This window comes from Notolepis coatsorum (assembly GCF_963971535.1).
Source record: "Notolepis coatsorum genome assembly, chromosome: 5".
Classification (NCBI taxonomy): domain Eukaryota; kingdom Metazoa; phylum Chordata; class Actinopteri; order Aulopiformes; family Paralepididae; genus Notolepis; species Notolepis coatsorum.
Genome location: NC_140169.1, coordinates 52,183,139 through 52,207,157, shown reverse-complemented (window position 1 = coordinate 52,207,157; position 24,019 = coordinate 52,183,139). Strand labels below are relative to the sequence as shown.

The 24,019-nt window shown below is 46.1% G+C and overlaps 1 protein-coding gene across 1 annotated transcript in view; it reads right to left on the bottom strand.

Moving 5' to 3' along the window:
- The window catches only part of angel2 (angel homolog 2), a 53,184-nt gene extending 37,589 nt beyond the window's left edge, over positions 1-15,595 (bottom strand). Inside the window, exons 1-4 of the mRNA XM_084314096.1 lie at positions 15,476-15,595; positions 9,439-10,769; positions 4,503-4,726; positions 449-518 (exon numbers count right to left, since the gene is read on the bottom strand). Coding sequence (XP_084170222.1) covers positions 449-518; positions 4,503-4,726; positions 9,439-10,762 — 1,618 coding nt within the window. The 5' untranslated portion in view covers positions 10,763-10,769; positions 15,476-15,595. The remainder of the gene's footprint in view (positions 1-448; positions 519-4,502; positions 4,727-9,438; positions 10,770-15,475) is intronic.
- Positions 15,596-24,019: the final 8,424 nt, after the last annotated feature.

Genomic DNA, 24,019 nt, shown 5'->3' with positions numbered 1-24,019 from the left:
GCTTTCAGTGTACACAAGCGGCCCCGCCTGCATCCCCACACGGAGACAAACGGAGTAGTACCTGGCTGCAGTGGAAAAGGAACGAAGTACCAGGTACCTAAAGCGGGTCGAGTCGAGTAGGTACTATGCAGTGGAAAAGCGCCATTAGACTAGAGGCAGGCTATATGCTATAAAGAGTAGACTACTAAAAAAAAAGAAATGCATTACATTTTTTTTTTTTTTTGCGCACTGTGCGGTAATAACCGCGGCGGTAGGAAATATTTCGCAAATTTGTGCGGCAAGGAAAATATCAATACCGCGGCAGCTCTAGATACACATAAACAATCACTAACACAGACACAAAACATCACTAACACAGACACAAAACATACACAAACAGAGACACACGGACACAAACAGACAAACACATTCACACACACACTCACACTCACACACACAGACACAGTACCTTGTGCCTGCAGAGCAGGTTTGATCTGAGCCTCGTAGTGGTCTTCCTGCACCTCCTGAAGACACAAGATCTAGAGAGAGAGAGAGAGAGAAGAGAGAGAAGAGAGGGGGAGAGAGAGAAGAGAGAGAGACACAGAGAGAGAGAGAGAAGAGAGGGGAGAGAGAGAGAGAGACAGAGAGAGAGGAGAGGGAGAGACAGAGAGAGAGGGGAGAGAGAGAGAGAGGGGAGAGAGAGAGAGAGAGGGGGAGAGAGAGAGAGAGAGAGTGAGAGAGAGAGAGAGAGAGAGAGAGAAGAGAGGGGAGAGAGAGACAGAGAGAGAAGAGGGGAGAGAGAGAGAAGAGAGAGAGAGAGAGAGAGAGAAGAGAGAGAGAGAGAGGGGAGAGAGAGAGAGAGAGAGAGAGAGAAGAGAGAGAGAAGAGAGAGACACAGAGAGAGAGAGAGAGAGACAGAGAGAGACCACATTGTGCACAGCCCAATTACATTATATTGCACTTCTATTTTAATCGAGTTTATATTAAAAGAAAATGTAATCTTATTCTACCTTTTGTTTTATTCTACCGTAATTGTATGTCCGTTAACGTCGCACCAAACGACCAAAAATCGAATTCCTTGTAAATGTGTGAACGACTCGGCAACGAACAGGGTTTGTACACCTTTTCCAAGGCAAAATGCAAGCACTTTTCAAGCATTTTCAAGGTGCATTTTCAAGATTTTCCAGCATCTTATGCGGCTGTGGTAAATTAAATATTTACTCAAAATGATTATTTCACTTCTTCCATCACATTAAATCAGATGTTATTGTGCTAAACAACCAAAATTATGTAGACTTGGCATCATATATAACTGATATATAGCTGAGCCGATGTGTTATGCAGTATGTCGTGTATGTCATAAATGTCATGATGAATTGAACATGGGGGACCCTGATGTAAACAAGACGAAAGTATTGCTCTGGTCTGCATCCCCTTAATAATTGTGTGTATTGAGCCGTACTGTATTGTACCCATTCTGCAATCTGTTAATAAAGTTTTCAGGGAAGAGAAATGAGGAGCTATCCCAAATGTGGTGAGGTATGCCACTTTATTCTCCCCACAAGTAAATTGCTTTGCTATCTCACTGTCAGGAAACATTGTTTGAAACATGGCCCCCATGTCATTACATGAATGGTAGGAATAGTGGCTGGTTACAGCTTTTGTTGCCCAGCATATTTCAGCTTGAAGTGTTGGATTAGAGGTAACAAATGATTTAATGGTGCCTGTGGTGTTGCTGGTTGACTGGTTCTTGGATGAGCCTGGGGATGGTAGAGGGGCAACTCCACTGCAAGCTCCTCCACTGGCTGCTCTGGCTCTCACTACACTGCTGGTTGTTGATGTGGATGTAGCTGTGCTGCTTGATGCATTGCTTGTCTGCTGGAAATAATCCACTAATGCAGGACCTGGATTTAGACGTGCTTTCATCAGAATTTGATGCTTCTTCCCTAAATAAAAAGGAGCAGCATGTTATAAATAAAACAAAGTGTTTTATTAATTTAATCTCACTGGTTGCACTTAACTTTAAGAGTATTTATTGTTTAATGTTGACATCTAATCTAAATGGATCATTATGATATTATAAATGTATATTTCATTTTCATTTATAGGCTACTGCCTATGAATTTTAGACTGAGTCTAATGATGGCCTGGAATGAACCAACTACCTTAACATTATTATCCATGTAATTAACTGTAAAGGTCACGTTAGCTGTTAGATTGCATATTCCATAAATAAACATGCTAAAATTGGCCTGGCTCGTCACGTTTGATTGAAAACGTTATTAACAGATTGCAGAATGGGTATAGGGCTGGGCGATATGGCCTAAATATGATATCACGATATTTTCTGACCTTTCGGCGATACACGATACGCATCACGATGTTTTTCTTTTTTTCCCCAAACAATTCATTATGAGGCTTACCAAGACAGTATTTGAGTTTGCAAGCTAACATTAAAGACAAAATAAAATACCCATGCATTTAGCATTTTTATATTATATATTAGATTTAGATTATTGGATTATTAGATTATATATTGCATATATTTAGCAATGAGATATTATATGATTTAGATATGAAATATGATGAATTGAAAATGGGGGACCCTGATGTAAACAAGACGAAAGTCTTTCTCTGGTCTGCATCCTCCAGTCCACTGTTGACTGTTGTTGTATTGAGCTGTACTGTATTGTACCTATGCTGCAATCTGTTAATAACGTTTATATTCATTCAGTCGGCAAACAGAATCATTTTGATTGACAGTCGCGTCTGCCAATTACGTCACATCGCTTGCACCCGCCCTGCTGTTCTTAGCACCAATCGGCAAGCGTCATTCGGCAAGCGTCATTTTTTACTTCCGCCATTGGAGAGCTCAATGAAAACAACAATGGCAGCGGTAGCTCGCCGCGGCCGACGTTTAGCTTTGAGCTCTGCAGAATGACTAAACGACTGGAGGCATAATGATTTTACTGCAACGGATGTTATAATAAAAGCCTTTCCATACATCTGTCTGATTGAAAACGTTATTAACAGACCGCAGAATGGGCACAACGGAGTCAGCACGGGCTGAGATATGAACGGCTAATGCTTGCTATATCTAGGTCGACCTCGGTCGTTGCTATGTAAATACGCTGATGTTATTGAAAGTGTAACTATATAACGTCAATGCCACAAAACGAATGCCTTTGTTATCATAAGTAGTAACTTTTGATGCAGTAGTGTGTGTGTGGGGCGGCGCTGTTCAAAAGTGTCAACGTGTGGACCAGATTGACGCAACACAAGCCTCTTGGGCAAAACATCACGATATCCACGATACGTTTAAAAAGTGTATCGTTAATGAACTGTACCCGATATTTATATAATATCGTCATATCGCCCAGCCCTAAATGGGTACAATACACTATGGCTCAATACACACAATTGTTAAGGGGATGCAGACCAGAGAAATACTTTCGTCTTGTTTACATCAGGGTCCGCCATTTTCAATTCATCATAACATTTATGACATACACGACATACAGGTAGACAGTACGTTACTGCGTTCCAGACTACAACTGCTCCACACCAGTTCCACACCAGTCTCCGTAAATGTTCCGTTATAAAAATAAAATACCATTTCAATACACAACAAGTTTTCGTGTTTTGAAATACATGAAAGGAAATTAGCTAACGTTGATTTGCCTAACGTTACATGCTACAACACTGCGGTGAAAAACAGAGTCCGGTAAACACGAGTTTGTAATTCCATTAGTGTATTTTGCCTGTTACTTGACTATTTCGATTATTGAAGTGGTATTTTTATAACAAACATTTACGGAGACAGGTGTGGACTGTGGAGCACTTGTAGTCTCGAACTTAGTTACCTGGCGAGCCAGGCCGAGACACGTTAATAACACCCATGGCTCAGTGGCTCACCTTTCAACGTGGCTCGAACGTGCAGACTCCCCCAATCCCCATGGTAAAAATCTTCAAGTCCTTTCTGCATATTTTGCACACGGCTACTCGAGGATGTTCTCCTCTGAATTATATTTGATATCTCCGAGCCAGAGCTCATTAAAACGGCAGCCTCCCAGCATTTTGGCCACACACACACGCGCGCGCGCTGTTCTCATGGCACAGGTAAAAACACTACGGGGTGGGGCCGAGCCACATTTCATTTTGCATGAAAGGCGAACGCAAAATAGGCTCGCGAGTCGCTCCGACTTATTTTATTTCTTTGTCTAAAAACCAAACTATTCAGTCAGATAGCGATTTATTATTAAAGTATAAAATGCAATTACAATTTCAATAACTTTCCAGCACTTTATACACAATTCAAGCACATTTAAAACCTTGAAAACAGCACATTGAAATACAAGCATTTTCAAGGATTTCCAGCACCCGTACGAACCCTGAACGAAGACCTGACCTCTCTGACTCTGACTCCGATTCTGACTCTGACTCTGACTCTGACTCTGATTCTGATTCTGACTCTGATTCTGACTCTGATTCTGATTGCACGCTACGCGGTGTCAGACACTCACATCGGCGTCGTAATGCGCGACCTCCGCCAGCAGGTTGGGGAGCCGGCTCTGCCAGGGCAGCACGCCGGGGTGGCAGTGTCTGTACAGGTAGTAGTTGTCGTGGAGCAGGTCCTGAGACAGGATGTTGTAGCAGAGGACCGAGAAGTCAAACGGAGCGTCCCCTGGTGGCGGTTGGAGGAGGGCGGCTCTGAAGGCGGAGGAAGTCTCCCAGGCGCGCTGCAGGGCTGGGAGGGAGAAGAGCCACGTTTGCAGCGTCAGCACCGGTTCATCAGTGGAGCCGATACTACCGGAGCCTCGTGGCCGGCACAGAGAGGACCCAGGAGGAGCTTCTATCCCCCCGGGCCGTCAGGAGGCTCAGTGACCATGACACTATGTCACAACCCATCATCTACACTCACATCCACACGTACACACTCACTTTAAACAAACACTCACCTTACCACTCACTTTAGACACTTTAACACACTTTATATTTATCTATTATTAACACTTTCAGTGCCGGCCTCCGTTTCCTATTTACTAGGGATGCCCCGATCACGTTTTTTGCCACCGATACCGATCACCGATCGTCGTGAGCCATATCGGCCGATACCGACCCGATACCGATCGTTTTTGATTAAAAAGAAATTAAAAATTATTTTATATAAAAAGTTTTTTTTTAATAAAATATATATATTATATAATTAGACTTGTACTTGTATTATCTGCGAGACATCGCCACCACGCAACAAGTCAAAATGCTCGCTATCTGCAAACAGCTCCACTGTCTGTGTGTACTCTAGTAGCTCCTCCTGATATCAACAAATGCTCCAGCAAGTCTTGTAGTGCATGTTGATACCTCCGTTAGCTCGCGTTAGCTGACGTTAATTCACTGTTCAAAACGAAATGTCCGATTGAACTAAATAGTTGTCTTAACGTCATCTAGCCGGCTAGCAGTAGCTACAGATAGCTCCTGATATCAATGTCTTATAACATTGATTGAATGCGTATTCGAGCTGAGGGCTTGCTGAATGTGAAATGACCAAAGCACTTAACGTTACCAATGGGGTCCCGCTGCAGCGCCGGAGAATCCTTTTGCTCGCTATGTGTGTCTAGTAGAGTACACACAGACAGTGGAGCTGTTTGCAGATAGCGAGCAAAAGGATTCTCCGGCGCTGCAGCGGGACCCCATTGGTAACGTTAAGTGCTTTGGTCATTTCACATTCAGCAAGCCCTCAGCTCGAATACGCATTCAATCAATGTTATAAGACATTGATATCAGGAGCTATCTGTAGCTACTGCTAGCCGGCTAGATGACGTTAAGACAACTATTTAGTTCAATCGGACATTTCGTTTTGAACACTGAATTAACGTCAGCTAACGCGAGCTAACGGAGGTATCAACATGCACTACAAGACTTGCTGGAGCATTTGTTGATATCAGGAGCTATCGGTAGCTAGCCGGCTAAATACCGTTAGACAATGCCTACTAAAAGTGAATAGTTGACTGGGTAATTTTGTTTAAACAGTAACGATAGCTAGGTAGCTAACGTTAGCTCAGGTCGAATGCACTATCTAGACTCAGCAGAGGAGGCGTGTGTTTACAAACTCTACACGGGTACGGGCGGGGCTAGGGAGGAGGAGCAGTTTGCAGGTCCTGTGCGTCTGAGACAAGCGAGTGAGATATCCACTTGATCAGTTTCCGCGATCGGCGAATATGACTAAATATCGGAATTCCCCGATCGCATATTTATACTGATTATCGGCCGATAACGATCGGTGGCCGATCGATCGGGGCATCCCTACTATTTACCCCTGTTGAATGCCGGCAATGTGTCTAATATGGCCGTCGCTTATCAATGACTTGTTTGCAGTCAACATTGTCGAAACGGATTTTATTTTTTTATAATTTTTTTTTCCTTTTTTTTTTTTTTTAAATTGGTTCATTTCTGTTTTATACCATTTTGAAAAACGCTTGTTTCTTGAAACTTCCAGAAGATTTCAGAAGATTCTGTGATAATCGCCCTTTACTGGAATACACTGGAATACACAAAACACGTTGTCATTTTTCGGCCTATTTATGAATCGTTTTCAAATAAATGCTAGATTATCGATAGTATATGTGTACTTATGCACACTATAGAAGCGGGCTGAAAAATGTATTCTCTTATTTCCTGATCGCACACACACACACACATATGGCACACGCTGATATATAGGTGAAAATATCTCTGATTATCCTAATACTGGTCAAATAGATTCCTTACCTCAGATCAGATGTTCTCCAAAAAGATTATTCTAATTCCTGATCGCCATTCCAAATATCGATCACGTTTATTGATCCAACGCTGGGTAGGGGTGGACGGTATGGTCTAAAATTTATATCACGGTATAATTTGAAGCATAGACGGTAACGGTATATATCACGGTATCATCGTTTTTGATAAAAAAAAATTTTTATTTTATATAATTTTTTTTTTTTTTTTTATAAAATATATATATTATATAATTAGACTTGTACTTGTATTATCTGCGAGACATCGCCACCACGCAACAAGCTCCACTGTCTGTGTGTACTCTAGTAGCCTCCAGCTACGGCCAGGATTCTCCAGAGCTGCACCTGGACCTATACTCTAGTAGCCTCGAGCAGAGCTACGGCCAGGATTCTCCGGCGCTGCACCTGGACCCTATTGTATTGGTACTATAACGTTAGCAAGCCCTCAGCTCGAATACGCATCGAATCAGTGTTATAAGACATTGATATCAGGAGCTATCTGTAGCTACTGCTAGCCGGATATATAATGTTAATACAACGCCTCAGTGAATTATTTAGTTCAATGGGACATTTCGTTTTGAACGGTGAACTAATTTGCGTTAACGTGAGCTAACGGCTAACGGAGCTATCATACACGTCTACTCTACTAGACTTGATGGAGCGTTTGTTGATGTCAGGAGCTATCGGTAGCTGGCCGACTAGATACCGTTCGGTTAGACAATGCCTCATCATGTATTAAACTAAAAGTGAATAGTTGACTGGGTCATTTTGTAACGGTAGCTAAGCTAACGTTAGCTCAGGGAGACGTCCCGTCCCACTAGACTACTAGTAGACCCGTGTTTACATGCGTGCGGGAGGGGCTGGCACGCCCACTGCGCGAAGCCTCCTAAATAACTTTTTCTAGTTCGCACATATCTATTATCTATGACTAATTCTATCTATTTTTAGGGGCAAATGCGAGTGAAATAGTCGCGCTGTGGTTACATGACGTCATTGCTATTTTAGAGCTGCACTACCGGTTATACGGTATAGTCAAAATCCATACCGTAGAGCAAATTCATACCGTTTATACCGTATACCGTTTATACCGTCCACCCCTAACGCTGGGTATATTCCACGCTGTTCTGATGGTCCACAATGAGTACGATCGGCTCGGGTTACTTGCCTGAGAAGTAAAATGTGGATTCCGGACTCTTTTTTTCCCACAAGTTTCATTCAATCCAATCCAAAGGGGTGCAGTACCATCCGGGAGACGATAGGGGGCGGTATTTTCTCAATTCGAGTTCAGACAGATCCCCACTGGTAACGTGAGGCTAGATTGATGAAATATGAATGGAAATCGCTAATAAAAAAAATAACGATTAAAAACGAGATATCTCGTCGGCTGGCACTCAACGTTTGGCATGAACTAAAGAATTATGCCGTGGCTGGCACTCAAAGTGTTAAAGAGATTGCACCACATTCATACCTCATTTGCACTAAGTTCGTTACCTCTGCATTGTACCTCACTGTTACTAATTTTACTCTGTATTGTATTGTATATATGTATATTAGGAGTACGCATTCGAACAGTGTACCGAACAATACACACATGCCCTGAACCGTGGAGGTCGTACCGAACGTACGCATTCGGGGCATGTGTGTATTGTTCGGTTATATAACGTTATGTTAACTACGAGCTAACTAACTTTAGCTGCGAGCTAACTAATGTTAGCCGCAAGCTAACCGTGGAAACGCTCACAGAGAAGTGACTCCACGACACCAGTTCGATTAGTGGGGAAGGGGGGTATATTGACGAGGTAATACTTTGACAAATGTTGCCTATATTTTTCAGTCAGTTCGGTCTTTGTGTGCCAAACATTATTAACACTTTGGATGCCAGCGACGCGTTTTGTCGTTAGTTCATGCCGACCTATGAATGCCACCCGACACTATATAGCGTGTTTATGTCGTTTTTTTTTTATTGCCGATTTGAATTCATATGTCATCAATCGAGCCTCGGGTTAGTGCTGCAGAGTCTCTCTGAGCTCAATTGGGAAGATACCGCCCCCTATCGTCTCTCCTGTGGTACTGCACCCCATCAGGGGGGGGGCGGTCCAGCCTCCTCATGTTACTTCTCCGGCGAGGCAACTGAAGAGATCGGTGTTGATCGCCGGCCCCAGAACAGCGTGGATTATGTATTTCCAGCACCCAACGCTGAATCAATAAACGCGATCGATATTTGGAATGGCGATCAGGAATTGGAATAATCTTTTTGGATAACATCTGATCTGAGGTAAGCAATTTATTTTACCAGTCTTAGGGTAATCGGATCCGTTTTGACCTATATATCAACGTGTGCCCTATGTGTGTGTGTGTGTGTGTTTGTGTGCCGCTGATCAGGAAATGAGAGAATCGATATTTCAGCCCGCTTCTATAACGTGCATAAGTACACATATACTATCGCTAATCTAGCGTTTATTTGAAAACGATTCATAAATAGGCAAAAAAATTACAACGTTTTTGTGTATGCCCGAATATTCCAGTAAATGCCGATTATCACGGAATCTTTATATTTTCCTTGAAAACGAGGGCTTTTCAAAATGCTATAAAACGGAAATGAAGCGATTCAAAAAACAATCCGTTTCGACAATGTTGACTGCAAACAAGTCATCCTGATAACATCAAAGTCCTGAACACCTACCTCCAGCTCTGCGAGGGGGGAAGGTCCCGGGGGGGGGCAGGGGCTGCTCCTGGGCTCCGTCTCTGAACCAGGGGTTGGGGGTGCGCGGGGTGTGTTGAGGCTGAGCGGGGGGCCCAGGAGCCAGGAGGGAGGCTGCTGTCTGAACCCCCTGCTGGTGGTGGCTGGGATGTGACCAAGCAGGGTTCGTCTCAGAGGCCTGAGTTGCGGCTCCTAGAGGTTCTTTGGACCGCCCCTGCTCGCTGACACTCCTCTCTTTGTCTCCAGGTCCTAGAGGTTCTTTGGACCGCCCCTGCTCGCTGACACTCCTCTCTTTGTCTCCAGGTCCTAGAGGTTCTTTGGACCTCCCCTGCTCGCTGACACTCCTCTCTTTGTCTCCAGGTCCTAGAGGTTCTTTGGACCTCCCCTGCTTGCTGACACTCCTCTCTTTGTCTCCAGGTCCTAGAGGTTCTTTGGACCGCCCCTGCTCGCTGACACTCCTCTCTTTGTCTCTGGCTCCTAGAGGTTCTTTGGACCTCCCCTGCTCGCTGACACTCCTCTCTTTGTCTCCAGGTCCTAGAGGTTCTTTGGACCTCCCCTGCTCGCTGACACTCCTCTCTTTGTCTCCAGGTCCTAGAGGTTCTTTGGACCGCCCCTGCTCGCTGACACTCCTCTCTTTGTCTCCAGGTCCTAGAGGTTCTTTGGACCTCCCCTGCTCGCTGACACTCCTCTCTTTGTCTCCAGGTCCTAGAGGTTCTTTGGACCGCCCCTGCTCGCTGACACTCCTCTCTTTGTCTCCAGGTCCTAGAGGTTCTTTGGACCTCCCCTGCTCAGACCGGCTGGAGTCCGGGAGCCCGGGGCTGGCGACGGCACTGGGATCCAGCCTAGAGCGCTCCCTCTTGGGTCCTCCTTCTTTCGCCTTGGCCCCTGCCTTCCCCGGCAATCCTCCTCCTCCTCCTCCCTTGTCCTCGGCACTCTTCCTCCCCTCGCTGGAGCTCTTCCTCCGCTTGCGTGGCGGCTCCAGCGCCCGGTCCATCGGACCGCCAAAGGAAGCGCGGTGGAACAGCCGCGGTCGGAAGCCGGGCAAAAACGGGGCCAAGGATTCCGGCGGAGCGCCGCAGTGACCGGGGAGGAAGTTACCGCCGAGCCGGTTAGCGCCGCGGTCTAGAGCCGCCGAAGAGCGGAAGACGTGACCCGGGAGGCGGAGCCTGGCCGGGCGGGGGGGGAGACCTCCCTGGACCCACCACCAGGGGGCGCCGCTCCTGAACCCAGCCCTGAGAGCGGAGGCAGGGAGCAGGCGGTGGGGAGGAAGGATGGAGCCCAGCGAGCTCAGCTGGCGAGGGAACATGGACCGGCTGGAGGGGGAGACAAGAGGGGAGACCAGAGGGAGAGACAAGAGGAGAGACAAGAGGGGAGAGACCAGACAAACGCTTAATTAAAAAAACTCAACTGTAACAGTACACAAAGTAGTAGGACTTTTACGGCGAGTCAGAGCGAAATCACAACTAAACAAGTCTTAAGAACGTCGACAGTGAGTCAAATCATCCCAAATATCACAACACAAACATCTCCAAAGCCACTGTGTTGGACTCCTCCACCATCAAGTGTCAAGGGAGCTGTTCAATCAGAAATATTTGCATATATTGTAGTGTCACTCACATTAAGCAGGCGTGCGTTGCTGATTTCAAAGCTGGTTGCACAATGTTTTAATGACGCCACACGTGCGCTCCTGGGCGCTTGCGCACAGATGTTCCCTCGCATACGCACAGACTAAAGACGATGCCTAATTGCCTCTACGAATGGAATGGAACACATTTCATTCACAAGTTTTGTGTGAATGTATCTGAGGACGTATTTGAACACACTTGACGACCTGAGCTATTGTTATGCAAAGTCCCAGGTGGGTACTTAGCGAGTTGGCGCATCGGTCGAGTGCAGCGCATTCCTCAGGTTTGGTGTGAGCGATGGCCTGATTCGGGCAGAGCACCGTTCACACCAAACCTGTGAATGTGATTTCCATGAATTGTTAAGCTTATGCGAGGGAGCCAGGTACACGCGACGAGTCGAGTGCAGCGCGTTCTTGAGTGCGCACGCTTCTGCTCACAAAAGCTGGTTGCCCGGCGTGCAACCCCGTCCCATGAGCAACGCACCTCTGACTTTAATACTTTGAGTGCCAACGACGATAAATCTCGTTATTTCATGCCATGCGTTGAGTGCCAAAAATGAGAAATCTCGTTATTTAATCGGAATTTTTTTTTATTAACGATTTCCATTCATTTTTCATCAATCTAGCCTCACGTTACCAGTGGGGATCTGTCTGAACTCGAACAGGGAAAACACCGCCCCCTATCGTCTCTCCGGATGGTACTGCACCCATCGTGCATCGGGGCGGCGTGGCTCAGGGGTAGAGCGGGGCGTCCAATGATCGAAGGGTTGGTTCGAATCCCGCTCAAGCCCATGTCCATCCCATTGCCGTTGTGTCCTTGGGCAAGACACTTAACCTACTTGCCTCGTATGAATGTGTATGCATGTGAATGAATGTTGGTGGTGGTCGGAGGGCCGTAGGCGTTGATTATTCGCCACGCTTCCGTGAGTCTGCCTCAGGGCAGCTCTGGCTGAAATTGTAGCTTACCACCACCGGTATGACTGTGTATGAACGAATAATGGACTCTGTGAAGCGCTCTGAGTCAGAGCAACAGTCAGTCAGAGAAGAGCGCTATATAAATCCAATCCATTATTATTATTATTATTGGATTGGACTGAATGAAATGGATGGGAAAAAAAGAGTCCGGATTCCACATTTTACTTGTCAGGCATGTAACCAGAGACGATCCCACTCATTGCCGACCATCAGAACAGCGTGGAATATGTGTTACCAGTACCCAGCGTTGGATCAATAAACGCGATTGATATTTGGAATGGCGATCAGGAATTGGAATAATCTTTTTGGAGAACATCTGATCTGAGGTAAGGAATCTATTTTACCAGTCTTGGGATAATCAGAGCTCTGTTCACCTATATCTCAGCGTGTCCCATATGTGTGTGTGTGGCTGTGAGTGTGTGTGTGCTGATCAGGAAATAAGAGAATCGATTTTTCAGCCCGCTTCTCTAGCGTGCATAAGTACACATATACTATCGATAATCTAGCGTTTTCATAAATAGGCCAAAAAATTACAATGTGTTTTGTGTATTCCAGTAAAACGCGATTCCTGCAGAATCTTTTTTTTTTTTTTTCTGGAAGTTTAAAAAAAAACTAGCGTTTTTCAAAATGGTATAAAACGGAAACTAACCGATTAAAAAACAATCCGTTTCGACAATGTTGACTGGAAACAAGTCATTGATAAGCGACGGGCGTATTAGACACACAGCCATAATTTAAGATATAGTTCATGCGTTCGCAAATATGATCGCCCTCCATTGACTACAGCGCTGGCACTCAAGCGCCTATTTCTGGCTCCCCCTGCTGGCACTCAAAGTGTTAAGGGAGTCTCTCACTCCAGAGTTGAAGGGTCACAGGGGAGGAGATAATAGGGGGGGGGGGTAGTAGTAAGCGTCTGTAGGAAACCTGTCACGCAGACTCTTGCATCGCCTCTTCCTTTGACTTCCACATTGGTGACACTGATCGTTGAATTGAAATAGAGTAATAGCGGGGAAAACGCTGTTCGCAATGTGGAAGTCAAAGGAAGAGGCGATGCAAGAACACAGAGTTGTGTAAACGGTGCATTTATAATATAACTCTTTTATCCAAAGAGCTTTACAGCTCATGCCTCACGTTCCCCCGTTCACTCACACACACGGACGGCGGAGGAGACCGTGCGAGGTGCCGACCTGCTCATCGGGAGAAGTTAGGGGTTAGAAGTTAGTGTGTCTTGCTCAAGGGAACCTTCCGATTACCAGACGACCCGCACTACCACTTTCAACACACTGTCGCACCCTTCCTATGATAATACATAAGATAAAGACTATACGATTATAACGAGGGTAATGAAACGCTATAATATAAAGAAGGGTAGAAAAGATGCTTCTGTTATGGAACTCAGATAAACACTCTATAATCAACCCTCTCCTGCTACACAACCCACATGTAGAGCCATATGGAATCCGCGATCACGGAATCGCGGACGGAATCGCGGAATTGAGCAATAAAAATGGAATCAACCATTAAAAAAAAAAAAAAAAAAAATTATGTTGTGGGACTTGTACAGCACTTTGTTCAACTTTGTCAGTGCTGTAAAGTTTAAACCTTTTAAAATCTTAGACAAACGAAACACTTTGCTTTCATGAAATATTGTAAGCCGTCATTTGAGGCTTTATAAAAGCAGCACAATGAACACAAATCTGTCAGTGCCGAGTCCGACCTCATCTTAAATAACAAACAGCATTGCTTGTTGTAGTTAACAAAGAGAGGCAGAGTTGATTTTGCAAAAATATATATAATTTTATTTTTATTTTTTTTAATAATCGAATTTTATTTTCATATTCGAATCCCATGCCCATCGAACGAAGCTTCAAAGCTTCGAGGTATTAAAGACAGCCCTATTAAAGGGACTGTTATATCTTATTAAATTGTGGACATTTATTCATTCCCACTTATTAGACACTATTTCTGATGGTAAAATGAGCGTACAAAGCAAAATACAGAATTCTGAAATATTAAAACGGAAAAAACGGAATTTGGAAAAAAATTTAATGGAATTTGGAAAAAAATAAAACGGATTTCATATGGCTCTACCCACATGGTCAACGTGTGTGCGTGTGTGCGCTTGCGAATTCATTCGGTCCAGCGGTTGAAACTTGCTCAAAAAGCAGTCCTGTTTCACTGACTGAAGTGAATGGAGCTGTAGGTCATGTGACGTGGTTCTGACACATCAAAGCACCAATGTACAGTTTCTATGCCAAATGTATATACACTCCTTTTCTGGACACTTTTGTATCACAAACAGTACTGTATTTGCAAATCTGATATGTCATAAATGTATAGATGTAGCAGTACTGTCTATCTGTATGTCATGTATGTCATATATGTTATGATGAATTGAAAATGGGGGACCCTGATGTAAACAAGTCGAAAGTCTTTCTCTGGTCTGCATCCCCTTAACAATTGTATGTATTGAGCTGTACTGTACTGTACCCATTCTGCAATCTGTTAATAAACTTTTCAATCAATCAATCAATCAAGCAAGCTGCGGGCAGCCGTGGCTTCAACCTCACGCTTTACTAGTTCAGCACGTGCGTCGGAGCACAGGTATACAGACCACCGCAACACAGGTATATAGACCACCGCAATTAGTAATTTTTGTTTAATCTTTTGACCGCACTAATGATCACCTCAATTCGAATTTTCGAACTGGGAGCTTGGGAACTTGGCGCTCAACCGTCGGTTGTGACAGTAAAGGGTTAACCTTCTCCTGTCGTGACTCGTGTGGCAGTGAAAGGGTTAACGGCTAACGTTACTTACTTTGCATTAGCGTCGGGACAGGCATAGTTTTATATGGTTTTGATCAATAAAACGTTGTTTATAATCATAATAACAGCAGACAAGGAGGAATCACGACGACGACGTGAAACATGTTCAGCTGCAGCTCACATTCTGCTGCTAGTCGACCAGGTCCTCAAAATAACACGTCACGCGAATAATGACGCTGTAAAAAAGCGCCCCAGTGGGGTCGCTGCTGGGACTTGGAGTTTTTTTTGTAGCTTTATAACGAGAGACTGACGATACATGAAACTACACTTATCTTCGGTGTCGCAAAAGCAACGGGTCGGGTGGAAACGTGGCCCCGCGATGACTCCTTTTAGATGGAGAGGGTACCGGTAATATTATTATGTTTTATTAAATGATCTGAATTATTATAAAACAGCTTAAAAACGACACACGTGAACACACTACTCTACCAGGAGGCCTACTAACTAACTACATAATAATTAACACAAGCAATAAAGCTATTTATGAAAAGAAAATGCTTTTCCATTTTACGTGCGAGTGAGTCTCCTTCAAGATAACCTGACAGCAAAGCGTTTCGTATGAAATAACACATGTATACATTAATATATAACTTACCCTTTCCTTCTCTTATTCCATAGTGTATGTGTTATCCAATTATGGACTATCTCTTCTCTTGGCGTGTCTGTCCCTGCTAGAGCTGGAGACGCGGTAGCGCTCTCTCTCTCTCTCCCTCCCCCCCCCCCCCCCCCTCTCTCTCGCGCTCTCTCTCTCGCGCTCTCTCTCTCTCTCTCTCTCTCTCTCTCTCGCTCTCTCTCCCGCTCTCTCTCTCTCTTAATCCAAAGCTTGCACATACACGTGTGTGTCCAATAAAGGTGCAGGCATTTTAAAGCGCACATGGACATGTGCAAGTTTAGAGTTTGTCTGCAAAGTTGACAGACTTCTTTGTTAAACCCGGGGAAACAGAGGATGCTGTAAAAATGCAGAGGAGGGTGCGTTTGCATTTCATACTGTGAAACATCACAATCTATGGATTGCACAAGTGCCTTGCTAAAAAAGGCATTTCCAGACTCTGACACTGCCAAAAAGTGCAGTAGTGCGCGCACTAAATCCGAAGCCAATGTGTTAATGTCGCACATGAAGCACTCAAATTAAATCCAGTACTGTGGAGTTTCTACAGACAGGAGTAACCACGGAGCAGTGAAAATATTCCCAATCATAATAGAGTACTTTGACTGGAAGAGGTGTGGCATGCAAACAAAATTAATCAAGGTTAAATACACCAAATGAGACGGCAGAAACCATTGCACACAATATAACAAACTCAGCAAGACCGACGGCTTCTCAGTTACAGTGGGTGACAATATTGTAACAAGGAAAGATGAAATTACCTACCTGGGTTCCATCCTAGAGGCTAATCTCTCCTGTGACAAAATGGCATCCAATGTAATAAAAAAAGTCAACCAACGAACTCGATTCTTGTACCGGATCTCCTGTCAATAATCCAATGTACAGTGTTGTTTGTACAGTTGTACAGTGTCCCCCACCCACCCCTCCTACCCAACCCCCCCCCCCCCCACTCCTACCCAACCCCCCCCCCCCCCCCCCACTCCTACCCAACCCCCCCCCCCCCCCCACCCACCCAACCACCTCCAATGTACAGTCCCCCCCCACCCCCACCTACCCAATCCAATGTACAGTTTCTACGCCTAATGTATATACTCTTTTCTTTCTGGACTCTTTTTGTATCACAAACAGTACTGTAATTGCAAATCTGGTATGTCATAAATGTATAGATGTAGCAGTACTGTCTATCTGTATGTGCATGTATGTCATATATGTTACGATGAATTGAAAATGGGGGACCCTGATGTAAACAAGACGAAAGTCTTTCTCTGGTCTGCATCCCCTTAACAATTGTATGTATTGAGCTGTACTGTACCCATTCTGCAATCTGTTAATAAAGTTTTCATTCATTCATTCATTCATTCACTCTCTGGTAAACAAGAATACCCTGAAGACTCTGGCAGGAGCACTCATTCAGGGGTACTACGACTATGCTTGCACCTCATGGTACCAAAGCACCTCAAAGGCGCTAAAAACAAAATTACAAACATCTCAAAACAAACTGGTCAGACTACTGCTTGACCTTACTCCTAGAACCCACCTCACCCCTGCCCACTTTGACAACCTAGGATGGCTTAGAGTAGACGACAGAGTACAGCAACTTGCAATGGGCCTGGTCTACAAGATACACTACACGACCAAGGTACCCATGTACATGTCAAAATACTTCCCAAAGGTCAGTGAATACCACGATCACAACACCAGAGGGAGGTCCACAAATCATGTTAAACCCAGATTCGGCTCAAATAAGGGACTAAACACGTTTCGCAATTATGCCACATCAATGTGGAACGCCCTACCCAAAGCTGTAAAGGAATGTGGATCACTCACTACCCACTTTCAAAACCTCTCTCAAGGGACACCTACGGGAGACTGCAATTCAACACTGGCCCCTGTAAATATCCTAACCCAACCCCCTCCAATGTACAGTAATTTACCTAGTATGGTTTTGTCAATAGTCCAATCTACAATTTTGTTTGTTTGTACAGTGTCTCCCCCCCCCCCCTCAATGTACAGTTTTGCTTGTTTATACAGTGTGCCCCCCCCCCCCCCAACCACCTCCAATGTAAATTACCCAGTATGGTTGTCAATATCCCAACGTACCCAACCCCCCCCCACCCAACCTCCTCCAATGTACAGTTTCTACGTCAAATGTATATACTCCCTTTTCTTGACTCCTTCTGTATCACAAACAGTACTGTATTTGCAAATCTGGTATGTCATAAATGTATAGATGTAGCAGTACTGACTATCTGTATGTCATGTATGTCATATATGTCCTGATGAATTGAAAATGGGGGACCCTGATGTAAACAAGACGAAAGTCTTTCTCTGGTCTGCATCCCCTTAACAATTGTGTGTATTGAGCTGTATTGTACCCATTCTGCAATCTGTTAATAAAGTTTTCAATCAATCAATCAATCATATCTCATTGAAACATGGCAACAAAAAAAATGCATTGCAGTTACTGGCGACAATTGCAACACAAACCTTGGAGGAATCCGACGTGATGAAGGGGGAAATAATGTGTTTGCAAATTTGAAGAGATTGCTGCAGAACAACACTGATCGGCGTGGGTTGCCCAGCCAGCACACATATTGAATAATTGTGTTCATCATGGGGCAGACACAATAGATGTTGACCTTGAGAATATCATGTTCAAAATCTACCAGTACATCCACATTTACACTGTGCGCACTGAGAGCCTGAAGGAGTACTGTGATTTAGTTGACATTGAATACAGAAGGATGCATTCTCACAGCAAGACAAAGTGGCTGTCATTGTTCCCAGGCATTGAGAGGATGATACAGATGTTGACAAGATACAAAGAGATATTTGTTAACTGGATTTTCTATTTTCTATTATTTCATATATTTTGTTATTTATTTTTGTCCAGTAAGACTTGAAAAGAGAGCTATTATTTTGTTACAGGTTGATTTTTAAGTTGTTATTATTGTGCCATTGAGATTTGTCAGATAATTCTAGGCATAATCAAGCATGTTGATTGTTGAGTCACTTTGGTTTGGTGTGTCTTTGGTTATAGAGAGATATTGTTGTGTTATATACAGTAAAATAATATAAATAATAATTGTATATCCTTACAGAGGAGGCATACTTTAAATATATTAAAACAATAATGCATCTTTGAGTAAATGTTGAGTATCATTAAGTATCTCGAGGCTGGGGGGGAGTGGGGGGGCAGCATGTCCTCTTTTTTGGAAATCAAAATATGGTCACCCTAGATAACTGTCTCATTACAGGTGACCGTTACACCATCACTGATAACTGTCTCATTACAGGTGACCGTTACACCATCACTGATAACTGTCTCATTACAGGTGACCGTTACACCATCACTGATAACTGTCTCATTACAGGTGACCGTTACACCATCACTGATAACTGTCTCATTACAGGTGACCGTTACACCATCACTGATAACTGTCTCATTACAGGTGACCGTTACACCATCACTGATAACTGTCTCATTACAGGTGACCGTTACACCATCACTGATAACTGTCTCATTACAGGTGACCGTTACACCATCACTGATAACTGTCTCATTACAGGTGACCGTTACACCGTCACTGATAACTGTCTCATTACAGGTGACCGTTACACCATCACTGATAACTGTCTCATTACAGGTGACCGTTACACCATCACTGATAACTGTCTCATTACAGGTGACCGTTACACCATCACTGATAACTGTCTCAGGTTCATTACAGGTGACTGATGGGCATTTTATCTGTTCAACCTCTATAGGGAGGTGTAGCTAGTGGTTACGTCATTGCTGTTTCCGGCCGGTCCACCATCTTGAAAACGCAATGTATTTCCCCCATTGCCCATTTCTAAATCGTCTCGTTTAAAACAAATAAAGCATGAACATTTGCACGGTGTACCTTTCTGTGCGTATTCATCCACAATCTATAGCTCAACATGAAAATATTCGCAATTAATCGTAAAAAAAAATCGCCTAATTTTATTTCAACCAAAAATGCTTAAACGATAATGTTATTGATAGAAGGGAACTAATTTTGTGCAAAAATGGAAAGCTTTTCAATGTTCATGAGGCAGAATTGTTTACAATAGCCGATAATCCATTTTCCTTAATGATAAATCTCTATACAGGGTGGACCTCACGGGCGGTCCAGAGTGACGTCAGACTACACCTCCCTGTTGTGTTACTTTGTTTTTACGCTGCAACAAGAAAGAGAAACAAAAACACATTTCCATATGAATTTATTAATTTCCAGTTTGGAAATAATTCCCCAACAGCAGCGGCGTGTGATCTGCCTCCTCCTCAGCGTCCGCGGAGCTAATGATGCTAATGATGGAGCATCGCCGTCGGTTGTGTGATAGTAAAGGGCTAATCTTCTGTATTGTCACAGTGAAAGGGTTAATTGTATGCAAACGTCCCGGTCATTTACACCAGACAAAAAAAACAAGCGTTACAAAAAAAAAAAGCTTTATTGAGGAATCCTGAAGGAAGATCTGTAAACCTGCAGGTGGCGCTACCATCATCTCACCACGACTCTTACCGGGAGGAGGAGAGTGACGCTACCATCATCTCACCACGACTCTTACCGGCAGGAGAGAGTGACGCTACCATCATCTCACCACGACTCTTACCGGCAGGAGAGTGACGCTACCATCATCTCACCACGACTCTTACCGGCAGGAGGAGAGTGACGCTACCATCATCTCACCACGACTCTTACCGGGAGGAGGAGAGTGACGCTACCATCATCTCACCACGACTCTTACCGGCAGGAGAGAGTGACGCTACCATCATCTCACCACGACTCTTACCGGGAGGAGGAGAGTGACGCTACCATCATCTCACCACGACTCTTACCGGCAGGAGAGAGTGACGCTACCATCATCTCACCACGACTCTTACCGGCAGGAGGAGAGTGACGCTACCATCATCTCACCACGACTCTTACCGGCAGGAGGAGAGTGACGCTACCATCATCTCACCACGACTCTTACCGGCAGGAGAGAGTGACGCTACCATCATCTCACCACGACTCTTACCGGCAGGAGAGAGTGACGCTACCATCATCTCACCACGACTCTTACCGGGAGGAGGAGAGTGACGCTACCATCATCTCACCACGACTCTTACCGGCAGGAGAGAGTGACGCTACCATCATCTCACCACGACTCTTACCGGCAGGAGAGAGTGACGCTACCATCATCTCACCACGACTCTTACCGGGTGGAGGAGAGTGACGCTACCATCATCTCACCACGACTCTTACCGGCAGGAGAGAGTGACGCTACCATCATCTCACCACGACTCTTACCGGGAGGAGGAGAGTGACGCTACCATCATCTCACCACGACTCTTACCGGCAGGAGAGAGTGACGCTACCATCATCTCACCACGACTCTTACCGGCAGGAGAGTGACGCTACCATCATCTCACCACGACTCTTACCGGGAGGAGAGTGACGCTACCATCATCTCACCACGACTCTTACCGGCAGGAGGAGAGTGACGCTACCATCATCTCACCACGACTCTTACCGGCAGGAGGAGAGTGACGCTACCATCATCTCACCACGACTCTTACCGGCAGGAGGAGAGTGACGCTACCATCATCTCACCACGACTCTTACCGGCAGGAGGAGAGTGACGCTACCATCATCTCACCACGACTCTTACCGGCAGGAGGAGAGTGACACTACCATCATCTCACCACGACTCTTACCGGCAGGAGGAGAGTGACGCTACCATCATCTCACCACGACTCTTACCGGCAGGAGGAGAGTGACGCTACCATCATCTCACCACGACTCTTACCGGGAGGAGGAGAGTGACGCTACCATCATCTCACCACGACTCTTACCGGCAGGAGAGTGACGCTACCATCATCTCACCACGACTCTTACCGGGAGGAGAGAGTGACGCTACCATCATCTCACCACGACTCTTACCGGCAGGAGGAGAGTGACGCTACCATCATCTCACCACGACTCTTACCGGCAGGAGGAGAGTGACGCTACCATCATCTCACCACGACTCTTACCGGCAGGAGGAGAGTGACGCTACCATCATCTCACCACGACTCTTACCGGCAGGAGGAGAGTGACGCTACCATCATCTCACCACGACTCTTACCGGCAGGAGGAGAGTGACGCTACCATCATCTCACCACGACTCTTACCGGCAGGAGAGAGTGACGCTACCATCATCTCACCACGACTCTTACCGGCAGGAGAGTGACGCTACCATCATCTCACCACGACTCTTACCGGCAGGAGAGAGTGACGCTACCATCATCTCACCACGACTCTTACCGGCAGGAGGAGAGTGACGCTACCATCATCTCACCACGACTCTTACCGGCAGGAGGAGAGTGACGCTACCATCATCTCACCACGACTCTTACCGGCAGGAGGAGAGTGACGCTACCATCATCTCACCACGACTCTTACCGGCAGGAGAGAGTGACGCTACCATCATCTCACCACGACTCTTACCGGCAGGAGAGAGTGACGCTACCATCATCTCACCACGACTCTTACCGGCAGGAGAGAGTGACGCTACCATCATCTCACCACGACTCTTACCGGCAGGAGGAGAGTGACGCTACCATCATCTCACCACGACTCTTACCGGCAGGAGAGAGTGACGCTACCATCATCTCACCACGACTCTTACCGGGAGGAGAGAGTGACGCTACCATCATCTCACCACGACTCTTACCGGCAGGAGGAGAGTGACGCTACCATCATCTCACCACGACTCTTACCGGCAGGAGGAGAGTGACGCTACCATCATCTCACCACGACTCTTACCGGGAGGAGGAGAGTGACGCTACCATCATCTCACCACGACTCTTACCGGCAGGAGAGAGTGACGCTACCATCATCTCACCACGACTCTTACCGGCAGGAGAGTGACGCTACCATCATCTCACCACGACTCTTACCGGGAGGAGAGAGTGACGCTACCATCATCTCACCACGACTCTTACCGGCAGGAGGAGAGTGACGCTACCATCATCTCACCACGACTCTTACCGGCAGGAGAGAGTGACGCTACCATCATCTCACCACGACTCTTACCGGCAGGAGAGTGACGCTACCATCATCTCACCACGACTCTTACCGGCAGGAGAGAGTGACGCTACCATCATCTCACCACGACTCTTACCGGGAGGAGGAGAGTGACGCTACCATCATCTCACCACGACTCTTACCGGGAGGAGGAGAGTGACGCTACCATCATCTCACCACGACTCTTACCGGCAGGAGAGAGTGACGCTACCATCATCTCACCACGACTCTTACCGGGAGGAGAGAGTGACGCTACCATCATCTCACCACGACTCTTACCGGGAGGAGAGAGTGACGCTACCATCATCTCACCACGACTCTTACCGGCAGGAGGAGAGTGACGCTACCATCATCTCACCACGACTCTTACCGGCAGGAGGAGAGTGACGCTACCATCATCTCACCACGACTCTTACCGGCAGGAGGAGAGTGACGCTACCATCATCTCACCACGACTCTTACCGGCAGGAGGAGAGTGACGCTACCATCATCTCACCACGACTCTTACCGGCAGGAGGAGAGTGACGCTACCATCATCTCACCACGACTCTTACCGGCAGGAGGAGAGTGACGCTACCATCATCTCACCACGACTCTTACCGGGAGGAGGAGAGTGACGCTACCATCATCTCACCACGACTCTTACCGGGAGGAGGAGAGTGACGCTACCATCATCTCACCACGACTCTTACCGGCAGGAGAGAGTGACGCTACCATCATCTCACCACGACTCTTACCGGCAGGAGAGTGACGCTACCATCATCTCACCACGACTCTTACCGGCAGGAGGAGAGTGACGCTACCATCATCTCACCACGACTCTTACCGGCAGGAGAGTGACGCTACCATCATCTCACCACGACTCTTACCGGCAGGAGGAGAGTGACGCTACCATCATCTCACCACGACTCTTACCGGCAGGAGGAGAGTGACGCTACCATCATCTCACCACGACTCTTACCGGCAGGAGGAGAGTGACGCTACCATCATCTCACCACGACTCTTACCGGGAGGAGGAGAGTGACGCCACCATCATCTCACCACGACTCTTACCGGCAGGAGAGAGTGACGCTACCATCATCTCACCACGACTCTTACCGGCAGGAGGAGAGTGACGCTACCATCATCTCACCACGACTCTTACCGGCAGGAGAGAGTGACGCTACCATCATCTCACCACGACTCTTACCGGGAGGAGGAGAGTGACGCTACCATCATCTCACCACGACTCTTACCGGCAGGAGGAGAGTGACGCTACCATCATCTCACCACGACTCTTACCGGCAGGAGGAGAGTGACGCTACCATCATCTCACCACGACTCTTACCGGCAGGAGAGTGACGCTACCATCATCTCACCACGACTCTTACCGGCAGGAGAGAGTGACGCTACCATCATCTCACCACGACTCTTACCGGGAGGAGGAGAGTGACGCTACCATCATCTCACCACGACTCTT